Below are 19,884 nucleotides of genomic sequence, written 5' to 3' on the forward strand. Positions count from 1 at the left end.
TCTCTGGTATTTCCCAGTGGTTGTCCTGAACGCAGAGCACTCAGAAGCTGGACTGACACCAGTTAAAGCACACAGCAGCTCAGCATCCAAAGCATTTCTCAGATGAGAGGTGCAGCTGAACTGCTGGGATTATTAACTCGCCGACACCTGGAGCTTCTGCAGGTTATGGAAATCATTATGTGAGCTGGGCTCAGAAAAACATCAGTCTTCCTTGATAAACTGGGCTGATTTGGCCACCACTATAGAAAAGAGCACTGCAATTGCACAGATCTGCCCCTATGGCTCCTTGCTGAGTTGCAGCTCTGCAGCTTCCATGGCTATAAATACACCTTTTACCTTTCGTAACTCCTTATGGGGTTATCTAGCTCTACAGAATTGACCAGACACTATATAATTCAGTGGCTCATGCATATTTATCAGCATGCATTCAAACTACTCCAAATGTAGCTGTGCTTTTCAGCTGTTGACAAAGACAGGTTGCACATAGCAATGGCTTTGAAACAGAAGGGGGAGAGACGAGAGGCAAGCTCATTACCTTCCCCTCAGTACTACAGCAGATTCTCAGCAATGCTGTCAGGTTTTGTGTTCAGGTTGTGCCAGCAAAGGTCTGGGCTTTGTTTTTTCGTGTACCCTGTCAGGGCCTGTCTGCAATGCTAGGTGCAGATGTCCTCCAGACCACAGAAAACAGGAAGGTGAACTCCTGCTTTGCTTCGCCAGTTGCAACAAGGCCCCTCATTGTATGAGATCTGGTTTGATTAAAACAACTGATAACTACAACAGGCTGGGAAAAGAGTCCCTCCCACCTGTCCTGTTTCAGCCCTGCCACCAGTTCATCAAATGGATGTACCAGGGAATGCTCTGGGGGGACACACAAGGAGAGGACAGACCTGATCGAGTTGTTGGTCACGTCTGGGTCCTTGGCAGAAATGATCTGTATGGTGGTTCCAATCTCCACGTCCTCAGGCACCTCCACAAAGTAAAAGCTGGGCTCGAACACAGGAGGCTCGTCCACATCCTCCACGCTGATGTGAACCGTGGTGGTGTCTCGGAAGGGACCCAGGTTCAGGAATCGCATTTCCAGGTGGGGGTTGGCACCCTCGACTTTCAACGTGTAGCTTTTCTTGCTCTCAAAGCTTAGAGGCTAAGGAGAAAAAATATATCTAGCATTAGGCACACTGGGCCATGTGATTTAGACAATATCTTTCTGATTTTCAGAAGTAAAAGATGCCCTCTAATATAAACTGATTCTTCTTTTTAAAAATAAGTCTACTCTGATTTTTAATCATAAGGGTAACAAAGATAAATACTTGCAGATGGAGACAAAGCACTAAGTGACAGTTGTATTGGCAGTGGCACTGCCTGCATCTTTTTCTTTCATTTTTAATTTGACAGTTGAACTGAAAAAGTCAGGAGAAATATTTGCAGATCTTTTTAAAATATGTGTTCTTTCATTCTCCTTGGTGAAATGAAAACAAAAGTGGCCGCACCACCCTCGCGCTGTGATTCACAGTTCCATTCCTCTCTGGGGTTGAAACAAACAAACCAAAAACAGGCAGAAACAGGTATATTGGGAGCACCTGAACAGAAGGCAAAGATAGGAAGAGCCAGTTCCTCAGAAACAGGCCCTGGTGGCACTTATAGGGACCCTTGCATATGATGTGGAGGTCCCAGTTAGGTTCCCCTTCTCTCCCTGATGATATCTGAGTCTCATCGGCAGAGAGTCCTGGCTGCCAAGCTCCTAAATGGCTCTGGTGGCTGTAGGGGACAGGGCCAGTCTCTCTTGCAGGATCCTGCTCCAGTTTGCATCCATCCTTCCTAGAGGTGTTCTTTTCTTTCACTTCCTCAGTAAATGTCCTAAATGCAGGTTCCCAATCTAGGTGTGCTGGCTGCTAGAACTTGAATCTCCTCCCTGCCTAGGGCATAGTTTAATTTCAAAGCATTATAAGCTACCCCTGACTTCTTCCTGGTGAAGCTCTTTCACTTTTCATTAAACACTCAAGTATTATTTGAAACAGGGAGCCAGAATGGCCCTTGTTCTTACTGAGATAATGGATAAAGAGAGATGAGCTTCCTCTGTTACTATTTTTTTAATGAATTTGATTTCCTTTCTAGATAAAACTACGTATTTGGGGAACATGGATATAGAAATAATTGATGCCAACACTGAAGATTTTAATAAATAAATCTTTCATTTTCTTCCTCTTTCCTTTTCGCAAATCCCTGAAGAAAACGGATCCTCACCAAACCCTGCTTAGACCTAAATGGAGATCTCCGTATTTTATGTGCATTTTACCAGTCCTAATGAGAGATGACTAAAAGCATCTGACAACCAGAATGACAGCAGGGAAGAGTCAGCCCAAAGCATACAAATATCTTTCACCAGATTACATAGACCTTCCAGAGGACACAGTTGTACTTTCCAAACTGCAGTTAGAAGTTACGAGCAAGCCCACTGTGGTTAAATGGTCACCATCCTTTGCTTCTCCACTCTCTGAGTTTTAATGCTGGAAGCCAGCACCACTGGACCCCCTTAACCGGCACAGCTCTTGAGCAAGAAAAGCTTTGTACCAGGAAAGAAACTGCCCAGTTCTCAGGTTTGTCCAGTGGGAGATTATATTTATTTTTGTTACATGGATGGCTTTCAAAATGTGTGCCCAGGAATGGGAACTGCTTTTCTTGTGCTGGGGCAGATGAAGACCCTGTATTACTGGAGATGCTGTGCAGCCATACAAGATGTGCTGTGCAACCTGTGGCAGCAGGCAAAAGCAGAGGATCTAAAACTTACTCCTGGTGCCCTCAGTTCCACCTGGTAAATCAGTGACTACTGCAGGCACAGCACCTGTCAGCAAGGATTTAACTAGATCTACAAATGTTTTACCCATTACTTCAGAGTCATTATGGTCTACCAACTGCATATTTAAGCATTGTTAAAATAGCAATAAAATATATTCACATGATCAAGCAACAGTTATTGTCCATCTGGTGGGGAGCATGTAATGCAAAGCTTCCTAAACATATAGTAAGAAAGAGAGCATTATATCTCCTGGTTTCTCATGTGAAGAAAAGTGTGAGAAACATTGTACGTATACTAAAAAGCTAAGTTGTATAAAGAGCGGTTAAATCACAGAAACACTTAAAGCTATAAAATCCAACTACATTAGGAAAAGAGTTAATTGCCTGGAGTGCTCGAGTTAGAAAAAAAGGAAAAATCAAACGTGCTAGGCCACTACATGTCTGATGCTCCTGGGCTCAGACCAGCTCAGTTTGCATTGGACCCTCTCACTGTCAACTGCAGCTTAAACTTCTGAACCTTTTATGTGCCAGTGCCTCAACATAGCCACCCCCTTGTCAGATTTCTCTTCTGTGGATGCATTCAAAAACCTTTCCCCAGTGATGCTCCCATGGGGAGGGCAAGCAGGTCATATCCTTTGAAGATTATGGCCGAGAGGAGAAGCACCTCACGGAAACATCTCCCTCTCCTCATTCACCATTCTCCAGCACTGAGACAGGCACCAAGGGATGCACAGGTGGGATTTAGCTCTGTGAGAAAGCATTTCACTGGGCAGCAGCTGGTGAGGAGGGCAGCATGGGGCTCTGCCCTGGGTGCTGTGGTTGATGGTGGCTTGATAACCCACCTCTGCTCCCCAACAGTGTGAAGGTGAAGGCAGGGAGAAGGGAGAGGCTGTCGCTGCGGTGAGTAGCAGCCTCATGGATGGGGAGCTTTACAGGCACTGCAACTCCTCGAGAGGTGCTCAGTGTTGTGTGGGACTAGTTAGCTGAGATAAGTGCAGTTAAACAAGTGGTGGTCTTCTCTGTGAAGTGTGAATTCCAACTTTTTGATGTCCAGGATAAAAGCAGGATTAACATTAGTTATTTCTTTTGGGAAATCTGTCTAGAAAAATGAAAGGGAAAGTTTCTTTCAAAGAAGATTCCTTTCTGGCTTTAGAAATTCTCTCTCTACTCTCACTGTGATACCCTTTTCTAACAGTACCAATTGCACTTTTTTTTTTTTTTTTTAATTGTTGAGTATATCCAAAGGACAGCTTTTCCAGTGTTTGGCTACTGATAATCATACCATTACAGACAGCTGCAGGTATATACAGTATTTTACAAACATTTATGTACAGTAGATGGATTGAGCAGTACATATCCAGTAAGACTGATGCCATAAACATTTATAACTTCTCCTCATACAAATGGACATCTGGTAAAACTGTATTTGGAATAACCAAAGTCAAGCTTATCAACCTATGTACTCCAAATAAACTATTTTTCCCACCAATAAATAAATGAAAAATTACAGTAGATGTTTCATTCACCTTCTATTTCATTCCTGCAAAGCACTTAAGCACATTCTTAACTTTAGGGACCAGTGCACATAAACAAGAGTTGGAGAGAGGTGACCATAAATACATGCTTAAATGCTTTGCTGTAGGGCACGCAGACTTGCAGGGTCAAATCTATCCCATGTGTTGTTCCATTTCTGTGCACAATTTTGTCCCAGGCTATTTTAAGGGAGAATATATTTCCTTATTAGTACACTAGATACATTTAGGCAGAAATATGGTTACAATTTCATAACCTAGAAACGGAGTTGAACTTCTAGCATTTATGTAAGATTGTAGAATAAATATCCTATAGCAGGGAGTCTAGCAAAATAGTCTATTCCTTTCTGCATAGCCTGCGGTACAGAGCACTAGCAGTTTCACAGCTGCCATTTTAGAGACAGCTTCTTCTAGCCTAATTAGCATTTATGGATCTTCAAGCAGCAATTAAAAAAAAAACTGCCTGGGTTTTATTGGTTTATAAATAATTCTAAGGCATGCTTTATTATTGTTTGTGGGACACCAGAGTGAAAAATGTGTACAGTTCAAATGCAAATATTGATCTAATTTCTTGCATTGTAGGATAATTAAGCTACAGAGAATATTTAAATAGATAAATAGTGAATCAGAATATTCCTTTGGTGGGAGAAGACATGTTTATGCTGATGCTGTCCCCACTTCTTAAAGGCTGTGCCTAAGAATGCGGTCTGTTTTCATTTTTCAGCAATGATTATTAAAGAAACGGTGTTTTATGGCAGGAAAGGGGCTACTGTCATGTAATGGGAACCAAGTTACTACAGGCATAAGGGAATATTGCACACATAAAATGTAACCAAGACTGTTAGTCATATAAATTACTATAAAAATGAACTTTACTACCTTTCTCACAGTTATGATGCCAACTTGGTAATTAGGATCAGTGTTAATATCGAAGACATCCAGTCCATCTCCATCCACAAGGCTGTATTTCATCTCTGCATTAATGCCTTCATCCAGGTCTTTAGCAACCACGCGGCCCACGGTGGAGCTGACGGGAGCAGACTCCAGCACGCTCATCTGATAATGCTCTGGCACACGCAGCAGAGAGAGACAGGGGAAAGAAAAGCAAGTTGTGAAAAGGAACTGAAAGCTGCACAGCGGTTCAAAGAGTAGATCGCGGCAGGCCACGATACCGCCTAGTCTGCCAGGAACCTCTCCCACCTTTCTTGGGGCTGAAACAGCAGTGTGATATTCTTGAAAAAGCCACAGCCAGACGGAATTGCTAGGGAACATTTTATTTAGGTGTTTTGTCATATCAACAGGTTTATTCAAAGGGTCCTTTTCAAAACAGCAGTATACCTGAAAATGGGAACTCGAGCTAAAAAAATAGGGCAATTAACACTAGTGCAGTTGCAGCTATGATACATAGCAGGGTATGAAAAAAAAATTAATAGGACAGGCATCTTTTATTAGATCAGCTTGTACAACTGGAATAAACACAAACGTTCTCAGAACCACAAATCTTTCCTCAGGTCTGTCCAAACTTCTTTTTCAGCCTTGTACAATGCTTTGAGAGCTCAGAAGCTTGCCTGCTTTTTTCCAAATTTAACAGTGACTCTATTAAAATGTACTATGTCTCCCTACAAACCTTGTCTTGAGCACATTTGGTGCATCACTAATTTGCTTAGCAGCAACCCTGGGGAAAGAAAGAACGGCTATTTTAAAAATATGCTTTTTAAAAATATAAATGCCGTATCTAAAATACTTTCCTGCCATCATACTTTATGTCCAAACCTTCCTTGCTACACTCTGCCCAATTATTGAGTTTTACAAGGCAGAGTAATACCAAGGATAGTGTTTGATATATTCTCATTTTCCTTAATCAATACTTTGATATCAAACAGTTACAATTCATGCCGTTTTCAAAAGAGGATTGGCAATGATATGTTCAATAATTTGCTGTGAAAGGAGAAGAAAATTGGGGGTTGATGCTTCTTGCTGGTCTTAGTGGACTGTTTTGTTTTAGCAGTGCAACATGTAGAAACAGATGGAGAAGAATAGCAACAAATAGAACTGCAGGAGGTTTTGTTTCTCAGCCAGATAAGAAAAATTGGCAAAACTAAAATTGCTTGAGATTGATCTATGCTACCGAAAAATTGACTTTATTTTAAAAACAAAAAACAAAGCAGAAACCTTGAAAGCTTTAGTTCAAACAAATCTAAAATGTTTCTTTCCAATTTTTAAAAGTAATATAGAATTATGCAGGAAAATTTGATCTAAAGTAATTTTACAAAAGAAAGAATAAAATATTGAAAATCTTGCTTTGAGACTAATTTCTGTAAATACAAATTATTGATTCTGATAAGAGTGGAGGTGCCTTTCTTTCCATTGCATTAACTGTTGATGGTATATATTTTAGGGTTTAACTGTATATTCCCAAGTTTTAGATGAACCTTTACTGGAGAACAGTCTTTGTGACAATGTACTCTACGCTAACAGCACAGTGATCAGATGCTCCCCTGCAGTGGCCTGGCTGGAGTGGTGAATGAATTATCTTTCAACTTCCAGTACTGCCACATGCCCCTGATATGATGGACATCTTTTTGGAGATAGGATGAGGAAAGAACCAGGGCAGAAATAGCAGCCAAAGGTGATGGTTCATCCGTTCTTTCTTTCTTTCTTTCTTTCTTTCTTTCTTTCTTTCTTTCTTTCTTTCTTTCTTTCTTTCTTTCTTTCTTTCTTTCTTTCTTTCTTTCTTTCCTTCCTTCCTTCCTTCCTTCCTTCCTTCCTTCCTTCCTTCCTTCCTTCCTTCCTTCCTTCCTTCCTTCCTTCCTTCCTTCCTTCCTTCCTTCCTTCCTTCCTTCCTTCCTTCCTTCCTTCCTTCCTCCCTTCCTTCCTCCCTTCCTCCCTCTCTTCCTCCCTCCCTTCCTTCCTCCCTTCCTTCCTCCCTTCCTTCCTCCCTTCCTTCCTCCCTTCCTTCCTCCCTTCCTTCCTTCCTCTCTCTCTCCCTCTCTCTCTTTCTTTCTTTCCTTCTTTCTCTTTCTTTCCTTCTTTCTTTCCTTCTTTTTCTTTCTCTTTTTTTTCTCTCTTTCTCTCTCTTTCTCTCTTTCTTTCTCTCTTTCTCTCTTCCTCTCTTTCTCTCTCTCTCTCTCTCTCTTTCTCTCTCTCTTTCTCTCTTTTCCTCCCTCCCTTCCTTCCTCTCTTCCTCCCTTCTTTCCTCTCTTCCTCCCTTCTTCCCTTTCTGTAAATTAATTTTCCTTCCCTTAAAAAAGTGTTGCTTTTGGTGACTTTGGCCGTTGGAAACCTTTTTTGAACGACAAACTATTGAATGCTCCGTTTTGACATTTTCTGAAGGGAAGTTCCTTCTTTGATCTGAAATTCTGCTCATCTCCAGTTATCGCTATACCGAGTTGGAAAATAGCTGTAATGAGAGCAAATAGCAACTGTGCAGCCCAGCCACCCCTTCCTGCCCATCCTGACGTAGCGGGTACTCACTCTGTGGAAATCTGGGTGGATTGTCATTGACATCAGAGAGGGTGATGTTGACTGTGGTTGTTCCAGCTAATCCTCCCAGCTGTCCACCCATATCCTTGGCCTGGATAATCACTTCGTAATATTCTTTTGCTTCTCTGTCCATGTTCATCAGAGCTGTCCTAATTAAGCCTGTGAGATTGAGAGGGGAAAGGGGTTTTGGGAGCAAAAGAAATGGCCATTAAAGAGTGCACAAACAAGGCAGGGTGGTCTTGCTCCTGCATCCTAGTCCCTGCATAAAGAATGAGACCAGACTGTGCATTCAGTCTCACCTTTGCTGGCACAGTAAAGTTCACCCAAATTAAATTTAGGCTAACAGAAGGTGTGAATTTTAAAGGAGCCCAGTTAAAGTGCATCAGCTGTGGGGCAGGCTGCCTGTTCAAAATTAAAACGCTGCCTTCCAAGGGAGCTGGAGAAGTATTTCGGGAACAGAGTGTGCAGCGCTGAATTACGGCCCTGCTCAGGCTGAAAACGTCCGTGCAAAAGGTGGAAGCAATGCGACCAGTGCAAAGCTACACCACGAGGAGTGTTACAGGGCGCCCCTCCACACGCAGCCCTGGAGGCAAGCCAAGGAAAGTCACGGCCTTTGCTCGCCCTCCTTGGCCGGGGGCGATGGGAGCAGAGTTTGTGGGGCGCTGGAAATGCCGCCCTGTGGGAGCGAGAGGGCAGGGGTGGCCGTCCCTTTGCTGAGGGGCGACATTTCTGCGACAGGCCGTGAGGTGGCAGCAACGCTTCTCCTATGGAGGCTGCCAGCAGCCGGCCCCAGCAACGGGACGCTGCAGCGCTCAGGGCCCATGCTAGGCCGGGCAGGGATATGGGGGTGTCCCACCACACGGCTGTGGTACGTGTGGGTGTCCCACCACACGGCTGTGGTACGTGTGGGCGTCCCACCACACAGCCATAGCAATGGTGGGTGTCCCAGCACCCGTCCCCCTCAGCCCCAGCACCCACCCCCTTCACGCATCTCAACATGCGCCGCTTGCACATCCAGGCACTGCTGGCCTGAGTGATGGGCATTTAGTCTTTATTTTTAGCAGACAGACAATGTATGGGTTTAATAAAAAAGCAGTAAAAAGATATTGCATCGGCAATTATCGCTGCATGTAAAAGGAAAGAAATAGCGACTAGAACTGAACAATTCGCAGTGCACTATTTTATTCGTGCTACCTGGAGTCCTTAAGAGCCTCATCTTGCAAAGTTGAGCGACTCCCATGAAGTGCTGTAGCTCCTCAACTCTCATGAATGTAAATAAGATATGAAAACACATAGCACTTTGGAAAAGTATTTTCTCCATAAAGAAATACTTTGTATGGAATTTCCACTCCTGGCTTGTCCTTAATACAGCACAAGCTACATCTAAAAAAGACATCGGTGCCTACATTTGGGGCCTCTTGTCCCTAGATGAGGGCTAGTTCAGCACTCAGAGCCACATCAGAGTCCCACACTCCCTCTTCTCCCACCTCCATCCTCCTCTGACAGGGTTGGCTCTTCTGGGAAAGCAGTGCAGATAAGTGGCATTTTTTAAAGGAAAATGTAGGTTCCTACAAGGTCCCCATCACCTGGATGCTTGGCCTCCCTATGTAATGTCTGTTGGAGGGGGTCATACTTCTCCAAGCAGGACACTGAGTAGTAGCCATGCAGGGAGTCTCCTATGCTTATGCACACAACTGTTTGGCAAAGGAATAATCCCTTCCTTTGGGGAGGGCTCAGATCCTCCAAAATTAGGTGCAGGTATCATTTCTTTCAGCAGACTGAGTGGGGCTTACTTTTAAAGACTAGTAAAGAGCAGAGGTGATGTCCCTTCTTTTCTATAACAGACAAATGGTTTCTTGGGATGTGGGAGACTCAGGTGCCTTTCCCTACTACACTTGAGGGGACTTAAATCCACATTTTTTACCTTCTAGGAGAATATGATCATGGACAGGCCGTAAAAGTACTCTGGGAAAAAGTAGGAGGAGAATCTCAGCCCGTCCTTGAAGTGATTTACATATACATTAATACGACACTTGTGAGGCCAGCAGCAGCACAAAACCAGGAGCACTATTCTTGAGCTAGTTTATGTTGGGAGGTGAATGATAAAGACCTCAAGTGCTGCTGGCAGACGAATGTATTGAAATGGGTTGCCCACCACCATGTGCTTTGCTCGCTAGCCACCACTACAAAGGAATTGGTTATGATTTATGGACCAGTTCTGCTTTAGGAGAATGTGAGAGGGACAATTGCATTTTGTGGGTTAGAGAACACTGCAGGTCAGTTTGGGAAGCTCCTTTGAGCTGTGCCTGTAATGGGAGAACAGTTTCTGGATCACAACTGTATGTAGCCTAAATGGGTGCCTTGATGACTGTTGTGAAGGCTAAGGCTGCCCTGAATGTATCCTGAGATGCAGGACTAAGTGACTGGGAAATTTCTAAATGGAGAAAGAGGACGTTTTCTGGGTTAAACAGCAACCAAGTACATGATTTTGTACTTAGGGACCTACCTTCTGCCTAAATTGCACTCCATTTGTTAAGTCTATACTGGATCTGAAGCTGAATATTGCCTCTGCTTTCTTAGAAATCATTCAACACTAACAAAAATTATGCCCTTATTTGTCCGTGCTTTATAAGCTGATTCCGAAATGAACATTACTGTTTTCGTATAGGGCAGACTTGCCACATACAAATTTGTCTTTGGATAATGCACATACTCCATAAACTGCTAACTTTTAGAAGTGGATTATGTAGTGTTTTTTTTTTTTTTTCTTTTTTTTTTTTCTTCTTCTTCTTCTTATTTTGTACCCTACGGCTCAGCAGTGACTATCATCTCATGATTTTCTGACCTTAGCACTACAGATGCCCTTTAGAAACTGTCAAAACCTGTCAGATTCCTCTTTTGGATATAATCCTTAGATATATACAGAAAAAGAGTGAGAAAGCAAGTAAAACAGAGAGGTTGTCTTGTAGATAAATTTAAGGTTATTAACAAGAACACCCTTAGGTAAAACTACTCTAGGTAACTGCATCCTTCAACTTGTACTTTCCAGTTCTGGTTACCAAGTAGATCTGTTGAAGTCATCATTCCAGTGATAAAAGCCGACAAGGATGTTTGCAGCACTGAACACACACAGCTCCCTAACTGCAGAATATGGTCGTTCAGATGAACATATCACTGCAGAGAGCACATCCTTCTTCTGGGGTTCATTACAACAGTCTTGCTCTAACCCTTTCAGAGTGCTGCCCTATGTTGGCTCCATGCCATTGAAACATGTTTCTGTGGCCACAGTCATGATGCACTGCTTTTTCTTTCTGCTTGAAATGTTTTCTTTCAGTTTTTACATTGGCTTATTCCCTGGTGAAATGATATACCTGTCCGAGAGTCCACAGAGAAATATGGTTGTCCTTGGAGAATACTGTACACTACTCTCGCACTGTTCCCATAGGTTGGGTCATCAGCATCTGTTGCTGTCACCTGGATAACAGAGGTGCCTGAAAAAAATAAAACAACAAAACAAAACCAAACAAAACCGAACATGAGGTAAGACCTTGTGGGATAAAGAGCTATCTTGAAAAGTGCACAGTTCAAAACAAATTGAAATGTCTAACAAGCTTTCCCACACCAAATTTTTCCATTTGATGCTGGAAGTGTTTGTACTTACTGCTCATACTTGTATCTCATTAGCACTAGAGATTAATAGGCATAAATTCATCAAGCATCTTTAAGAAGATATAAAAGTGCAAGTACTCTATGTACCATAGTTGCAAAATTGCTGATCTAACAGTACTATGTGGTAGTTTGCAGACAGTGATTAGTGATATGCTATTTGCTTCTTTCCCCCCCTTTTTTTGCTTTAAAATGTTATTTAAAGTCATTTCAAATAACATCAATAGGTATTCTGACATAAATCACGAATTGCCATGGATGCTATAGGTTGACTAAGGGATGTAAATTGCCCACAAATATTGAGCACGAAGGGATGGATGTCTCTCTGAGATAATCTCTCTCCAGCATTGCAGTTTACATTGCATGGAGTAGAGATTATACCTTGCTAAAGTGCCTTGTGGACCCTGCAGAGATGCATATACTTTTTTTTTTTTTTTTTTTTTTCAATTGGTTTTCAAGGTCTGCTTCCTCTAAAGCTAATAATGGCTTGTAGGTGATATAATTTATCAAGAGCAAGGGGAAAGTGAGATGTAACTGTTTGAAATATATGAGAGTTTTGACTCCTTAAAATGTCAGACAATGCCTTAATGAATGTATCTACTCTTCTACATAATGTTTTGTGTTAGAAACAAATCTAGCGTTACTATATACACATTGGAAAAATAACCAAATTCAAACTACTTGCTAATATTAACAAACATTATTTCTGAATGGAACTTTTGAATTTGATACTTGTCTCTAGCTTTATGTCAACATTATACTGAAGAAGGAGAAGTTGAAGCATAGCGGTAACTTCAAAACATGTGATTTATCTCATATTATCTCTGTAATGATTTCTCTGGGCCAGAAAGCAGTATGCATCTCCAAAAGGAAGAAAAAATCCAGTATTTTACACATAGTATTTTATGTGACTATTGGAATTGCTATATGGTAACAGTGTAGGTAGGTAGGCGGGTATTTGCCTTCTGTCAGCACTGCAATAATGGGACTGTTTTTGACATGATCCCACTTTCTAAGAAAGTGTGGAGCAAATAGCACCAGATCTTTGGGATGCAGGCTTACTGGTTTAGAAGGAGCAAAGTTGCTAAAAATTGTTGTCATGTCTATAGGATTTCAAGGGCTCCAGGACACTATTTCGGATCTCAGTATGCCCTAACATAGGTTTCTAGAATTGTGTTATTTTCTGGCTGGTAATGGATGTCTAATGGTCATTACTATTACTACCATCTGATGGCCGGGGAAAAGTGGCACTACACATTATTGCAAGTTGTCTGAGGATGACATGTTCAAATTACACCCTTTTTCAGCTCTTCAGTTCCCCTTCATATATTTTTTTTTAGAGGTGCCCAGTGGATGGTGGTGTAAAGCTTACATTCCTTCTTCTGAGGCAGCCAGGCACCCCTGGGGAAGCTCTCCTGTCCTGCAGCTTTCACAAAGGGCAAAAGCTGAGTCCAAGGAGTCAGGGAGTTGATGTTTTGGTGACTATCTCTAGGTTGGTTATAGGGGCGAAGAGACTCCACAAAATCTGTCTTACCCACAGGCGACATTTCTGGTACAGAGGCTACATATGGTCCATCCAGGAATTTGGGCTCATTGTCGTTGATGTCTTGGATTTTGATGATGAACTCTGACTCCGGTTCCATTGGCCTGCCCGTTCTCCTGTCCAGAGCCTGTGCCCTCAGGGTGTACTGCGACCTTTCTTCACGGTCCAGTCTCTGAATGGCATGAATGTCCCCTGTGGTATCATCGATTGTAAACACAATGCCAGCTCCCTCTCCCGAGAGGATGTATTTGATGGAACCATCTCCTCTATCCATGTCAGAGTGGAGCTGTGGAAAAGACAAGGACTCAATTAGACCAGGAGCAGGGCAAGCAGCTGCTGAGAGATGCTAAGCACATGAATGTCCTGAGCATTTTGGTCTCACTGTTGGGACTCACAAGCTGGTTTTAATGAACTTGTTTTGCTGAAAGAGGAAATGCTTAGTAAAGCCTGTGTCACAGAGTTGCAATTAAAAACCCTGTTCTGTCTTCCCATTTCTGCACCCACAGCTGTGCCAGAAGAAAAGAGGGACTCCCAAACAGGAACAGGTTCAGTGTTTTTTTCAAATCTCACTCAGCACAAGAATTATTTTTTGCCCAATTGCAATGGCCATTGAGGAGGACTCAGTGCCAGGCTTGGGATAAGGAGAGGTCAGCAAAAATACAGACTGCTTGCTCACGTGACTTAAGAGAAGTCAGATATTCAACAGGTAGCATAACATTGGGCAGATGAGTTATATCTGTTAGTGACCAAGGGTGAAGCAGTATGGAAGAGCTATTCAGCTACTGTCATGACTCAGAAATCTGAAAATTTTCATGTGAAAATTGTAGCAAGAAAAATTAAGCTGGACCATTACATCTTCAGGCAAGAATTATTGTCAAACACTATGTACGGTAAGCAACGAGGAACATTTGATTGTGGCCATAGCAGTATATACAGATGAGAGGCATCCCAGATATTCTAGGGAATTAGCAAACGGATTTATTGCATGACTGCTAATTAGTTCTGAGCAGCCACAGATTGCTGGGAATGCAATAGAACAGAGGAAAAGTAAATGCAGTGCTAATTATCATCTAAAACAGAGAAACAAATCATCCTGGGGACTACCATTCTGTTAGACACCTGGTTCCCTCTGAAATACTGGAATGACTATCAAAAGACAAACAAATCACTTAATTTCACTCACACTATGAGGCTGCTTAACCGTAATGCTCATGCTTCTGTGCTTTTGAGGAACAGAGCATAAAAACCTGACCAATGCTCAGAGAATGGTGCTGGTTCAGTCCTAATGAGCAGGACAGTAATAGAACTGAGGAGCAAGAATGAAAATGAGATTTTAAAGAATGGCTCAGGTGTGAATACTGTTCTCAAATGAGACTATCATATTGGGAAATAAATAGGAATTTAATTATTATTAATATTATTAATAACGATAAAAAAAAAAACATACCACCCAATCATCAAAGTGGCCTCACTTCAGTTAAGCACATTTTAAAATGCACACGAGTTAGTTTTCTCAAGAGATGTGGTCAGAAATAAGTGTAAATAAGTGCGTGTTTAATGCTTTGGTGAATTCAAATATAGGAATAATTGTGGAGGATGGGGCCAAATACAGGTAAATATTTGAACTAGAGAGAAAAATCTTGGAATAACAAACTGGATATATGAACACAGGACTGGTGGGATTTGAAGAATGAATCCTGATAGAAATGGAAAATTTATGTGGAAAAGCAGAAGTCAAACCACATGCATTTGATTAGAGGCTATTCGCTCAAGCAAGCAAGAAGAAATCTCATCTCTGAGTTGAGACATTGAAACACAGACAGAGCTATACAAAACTTTATCATTGAGGAAAAAGCTTTGTGGAGATGTAGACAAATTGTGTTATCTGACCTAAGCATTTCTAATGCAAGTGGACCAGCTCTTTAGCTGTTATAGGGCACATGATCTTATCAACTTCATTGCTCACAGACCATTTCCCCAATGATGGGTCTGGCTCGAAGATGCTCATTCTCTGGTGGTCGTTTTCCTTACTTGCCTCTCAGTGCAGCCCAATACCTACACAAAATTTGGGTCTTGAGCTGTTTTTAGGGTAGGTCTGAAGTGGGATCTATGGATTTTCTATGGCACTTGCCACCCTGGAGAGGGGCCTGTACTTAGTGGCACATTGGCTCTTAAAGACTGGTGTGATGACGATTGTTAAAGGCAGGTACCCATCTGCCACAGCAGAACTCCAAAGTGGCTGTAAGAGCTAAAGGTACAGATTGTGACAAGTGTCTTGTCAGGTAATTGATACTTCATTTCATTTCTTTTCTCCTGGTCTCTGCGTGGCTACTGCATCTGAGAAACATTAGTCCTTTGGAGGAATGCTGGCAGCTCTCAGGTGATGGATCAGCTAAATGCAGGAAGAGCAAGCCCAGACAATACATGTATTGGCAAAAACAGCTAAATTTAGATGACTGCCATGTGTATTAATTCTTACATAGGCACCAGAACTGCAAACTGGCGTATCTTCAGGAAACAGCATTTTGTGATTAATTTAAAGAAAAACCTAGTGGTTGTCATTATTTACCCTAAGCACTCATAACTCAGAGATTATCATTGTTGTAGCTAGTAAACAAGATGCTTCCAGAAGGAGGACACTATTATAGCATTTCAAATTGATTCAGCTACATCTTGGGCATTTATTTTAGTGCATCAGTGCGTCAGTGAGAGAGTGCAGCTGCTCAGACAGATACAGATGTTAGACCTGACTGGGGAATTATAACTGGGCCTGATGGAAGAAAATGTGTTTTGGAACATCAACGAGTCTTCATTAAATTGGAAAAAGGAAAGAAAAAGTAAAAGGCAAAGGCAGAGAAAAGACATAGGAAAAAAATGAGAAGAGGAAGAGGAAAGGAAAAAGAAAAAAGAAGAAGAAAAAAAGAAGAAGAAGAAGAAGAAGAAGAAGAAGAAGAAGAAGAAGAAGAAGAAGAAGAGGAAGAAAAAGAAAAAGAAGAAGAAGAAGAAGAAGAAGAAGAAGAAGAGGAAGAAAAAGAAAAAGAAAAAGAAAAAGAAAAAGAAAAAGAAAAAGAAAAAGAAAAAGAAAAAGAAAAAGAAAAAAAAGAAAAAGAAAAAGAAAAAGAAAAAGAAAAAGAAAAAGAAAAAAAAAGAAAAAGAAAAAGAAAAAGAAAAAGAAAAAGAAAAAGAAAAAGAAAAAAAGAAGAAGAAGAAAAAGAAGAAGAAGAAAGAAAAAGAAAAGAGAAAGAGGAAAAGAAAAGAAAAGAAAAAAGAAAAGAAAAGAAAAGAAAAGAAAAGAAAAGAAAAGAAAAGAAAAGAAAAGAAAAGAAAAGAAAAGAAAAGAAAAGAAAAGAGGAAAAGAAAAGAAAAGAAAAGAAAAGAAAAGAAAAGAAAAGAAAAGAAAAGAAAAGAGGAAAAGAAAAGAGAAAGAGGAAAAGAAAAGAAAAGAAAAGAAAAGAAAAGAAAAGAAAAGAAAAGAAAAGAAAAGAAAAGAAAAGAAAAGAAAAAAGAAAAGAAAAGAAAAGAAAAGAGAAAGAGGAAAAGAAAAGAAAAGAAAAGAAAAGAAAAGAAAAGAAAAGAAAAGAAAAGAAAAGAAAAGAAAAGAAAAGAAAAGAAAAGAAAAAGAAAAGGAAAAAAAAAAACATTTAAAAATAGCAGATGGTGTCCTGGAAAGTTCAAAAGACTTAGAAGAAGATCCTGAATAAAATAATGGGTTAAATTACACCTCTGTCCAAAGCCCTATTTGGAATGAATGCATTTGTGTAGGGAGCAAACCAGGAATGACCGTGGCACACTTGGGAGTACAAGTTCTCTGTCTAACTGTGATTTGTTAAAAGCATTGGGTCTCAGCCACGTCAAGGCAATAAGAAATGTTAGCAATAGTTCTGCAACTTCTCATATAGCCTGCTCTTTCTAGACAAAACGAACAAAAAGAGGATAAGAGTTAATAATTACAGACTGTAATAAGTCAGAAAGAATTTGGTGTCCAAAGGGACTGACGCTCTCACACCATTGCAATGACAAGCCCAATATCAGAACAGTACAGTTTTGAAGTGTATGTAGAAGCCACTGTACTGGAAAGGTGATCCAGTATTAAGCTGGCTCTGTTTTATGGGTGGTACAATAAATTGTGCTGCCATGTGGCTGACACAAAAGTAGGAGGAATTCATTTGTACTTTCTCCTCCATATTAAAGAATGAACTATGGGAGGAATGAAAGAGATAAACCCTGAGAAATTGTTACCTGCATCAACCCAAGCTGCTGCTTTTGATAAGGATAGTACAAAGATTAAGGAGGCTGTATCTGCACCTAAACGACACGTTTTTCTGGCAAAGAGCATGTGCAAGAAAGTGCTGTTTCCAGGGGCATCTCAGAGAAGGAATCATGCAGATCCTCTAAACACGCTGTGATTCTGTCCTTGACGTGCTCTCCCATCTCTGCCTCCAGGGACGTAGCACCTGCAGGGGATTTTTGTGAGGATGCATGAGAGTATTTGGTTGATCTGGAGTGATAGTCTGTAGACAGGATGCATTTTATTCACTCATTCAGCTGCTGCGGTTCAAATGCCTTGTTCCTTTGAAAGAGGGCTAGAGAGTCTCTGACACTGCAAAGTGGTGAAATCTGTCACCAATTCAATTACTGAAGCAGTTTGGGATGCTGGATAAATGTGGAAAATGCCTGTTGCAGCACATGTGGGGGCTTTGGTTTCCCTAGTTCATCCTATTAGCCAATAATGGCCACCTATAAGAAAGCTGAAGTCTTGTATTTATCTGCTGTGGGGAAACCTCTGAAGCTATGATACTTTATGTTAGAATAATGAGCACTGGAGAAAAGCAAAAATTGTACTGACTTCACCTCAGGAAGTTTCCTTCCATTTCCCTGCCCAATAGATATTTTGCACCATGCCTCATAGGTACGTAGGAAAGAACATTTGTTACAGCAGAGTTGAAGATTGTATTAGGCAAGCCTGGACCCAGGGTTCAAGTCAAAGTTATTTTTGGTTTGCTCCAGTATTGCGTGGCTAGCCAGAAACAGCCATACAAGAGCATCAGAGGAGCTACTCTCTTACGGGAAGCCTTCAGAGTATGAAATAAATATAACTGGATCAATGCTATATGCTGTTTCCTTCTGACACGGGCTGGAGAAAGCAGACAGACAACAGCAAGGCCCAGCTAGCAGGACGTTGCAGGGTGCTGTGGGTGGTATGGGTTAGGGGAGGCTCTGCCTGTCCAGCAGCAGACACAGGGTGGTTTCAAGGGCTGGTGCTCGCACTGAGGCTGTGGGCCTGAGGTCCTTCTGCATAGCTCCACGCAAGCTATTTCTGTGCCTGCCTGGGGTGACTTGGGCTGAAAAATTTCTGTCCTGCCAGAACAATTAATTCATCCCACAGCCTATTCCCTGCTGACCCCTTTCCTAAGGATCCCTAAGGAACAGGCAGCACGGATGATGGCTTGTAGTAGGCTGCAGCTTCTTCCAAGGCCTGCACCTTCAGCTATTTGGCGAGAGGGGAGGCCTTTCCCTCCCGGCAGCCACCACCCTTCAACACACCGCTCCCCTGGCTGCTGGGTGCCCAGCTTAGGGATGGGAGAGGATATCTGAGCCCCAAAGGCCCATTTTGGCAGCACGATTCCCTGGTGGCTGGTCTACGTGGAGCAGACCTAGGAGGCCTACAGAGCAATCTAGGCAGCAGCTCACAAGTGTGTGGGGTTAATTGGCCCTGTTAACCCTGAGAGATAATGAGCCCTTCTTGCACCTGTGCCAACCCAGCTGTGGTGTAGGCCATCCTGGAGAGAGAGAGCTCACTCAGGGCAGCTTGGCCCTTTGTGTGGTGGAGCATGAAGAGTCATCGCTGCTTCCCTCAGTTTGTTAGAGCTGAGCAGGAGCAAGCTCAGGAGCACTGCTGGCTGCGCCACGTTTTTGTGCTCCTAATGACACAAGTCTAAAGAAAAGATAATTTGGCTTCTTCCAGTACTTGCTGTAGCTAAATTCAACTCACAGTGTGAGTCTGGATTTGTTTCAGATGAAATTGAGTACGTGAAATAATATGTTTGGCAATTGTTCCAAAGCTGTGAATTGCATGAAAATAAATATTAATTTCTTTAATCAATAGAGATATCATGAGCAGAAAAGCTAGGTACAGAGACGAATGAAGACTAATGTGGTCTCATTTGATGGCAATCACTAGTAATACAACTGCTATGAGGGGAAGGAAGGAGAGCACATCTTGCTGTCAGTCACACAAGAATAAATCAGGAGGAGGTCCTTTGAAGCCAGTGGATTCATTTTGATTTATACTGGTGTGACTGAGGGCACAGTTTAGCTCTTTTTGGTTGTAAAACCATAAATACAAGTCCAAAATTGGCCTCTGGATTTGTAATACTTTTTTTTTTTTTTCCCTGCAGATTGATAGCTTGGAAGGAAAAAAAAGATATGTGATCATGTAAAAATAAGCAATGAAATCTGAAGGAATTGTTTTCTGACGTAATTTCTTAGTTCTTAATCTGTCATATCTACTTATATTGTAGTATGTGTTTATCATCTAGACATGTAAAATCATAACTGTATTGTTCAAACACTTAACTACATTAACCCTCTCCCTCCCACTTTTCCCACATTTGTCACCTCTGTTTTAACTAGATGCAAACCTAGTGCTGCCAATAAGCCTTTGAATAGCAGGTCAATATGTTAAACAGTTCATAGTCTGTACAAATGTTGGGAAAGCAGAATAAGAAGGATGGATATAGTGAAGTAGGCTGTGATGGCAGACATTACTAAGCCTGCTTTCCATCTGCTTGTATCTAAAGGAGCTACAGAAAAGTGAATGCAAAGTACTACCAGGTAGATGGGGTAAGTTTAGCAATCCATTTTGCA

The 19,884-nt window shown here is 41.6% G+C and overlaps 1 protein-coding gene across 3 annotated transcripts in view; it reads right to left on the minus strand.

Annotated features, from left to right (window-relative positions):
* CDH20 (cadherin 20) overlaps positions 1–19,884 on the minus strand; it is a 113,819-nt gene that overhangs the window by 15,655 nt on the left and 78,280 nt on the right. For all 3 annotated transcript variants that reach the window (XM_027451663.3, XM_072034995.1, XM_027451664.3), the window contains 5 exons: positions 13,009–13,303; positions 11,180–11,299; positions 7,800–7,967; positions 5,205–5,392; positions 888–1,141 (listed from right to left, as the gene is read on the minus strand). In XM_027451663.3, the coding sequence (XP_027307464.1) occupies positions 888–1,141; positions 5,205–5,392; positions 7,800–7,967; positions 11,180–11,299; positions 13,009–13,303 (1,025 nt within the window). The remainder of the gene's footprint in view (positions 1–887; positions 1,142–5,204; positions 5,393–7,799; positions 7,968–11,179; positions 11,300–13,008; positions 13,304–19,884) is intronic.

This window comes from Anas platyrhynchos, chromosome 2, assembly GCF_047663525.1.
Source record: "Anas platyrhynchos isolate ZD024472 breed Pekin duck chromosome 2, IASCAAS_PekinDuck_T2T, whole genome shotgun sequence".
NCBI classification, from domain to species: Eukaryota; Metazoa; Chordata; class Aves; order Anseriformes; family Anatidae; genus Anas; species Anas platyrhynchos.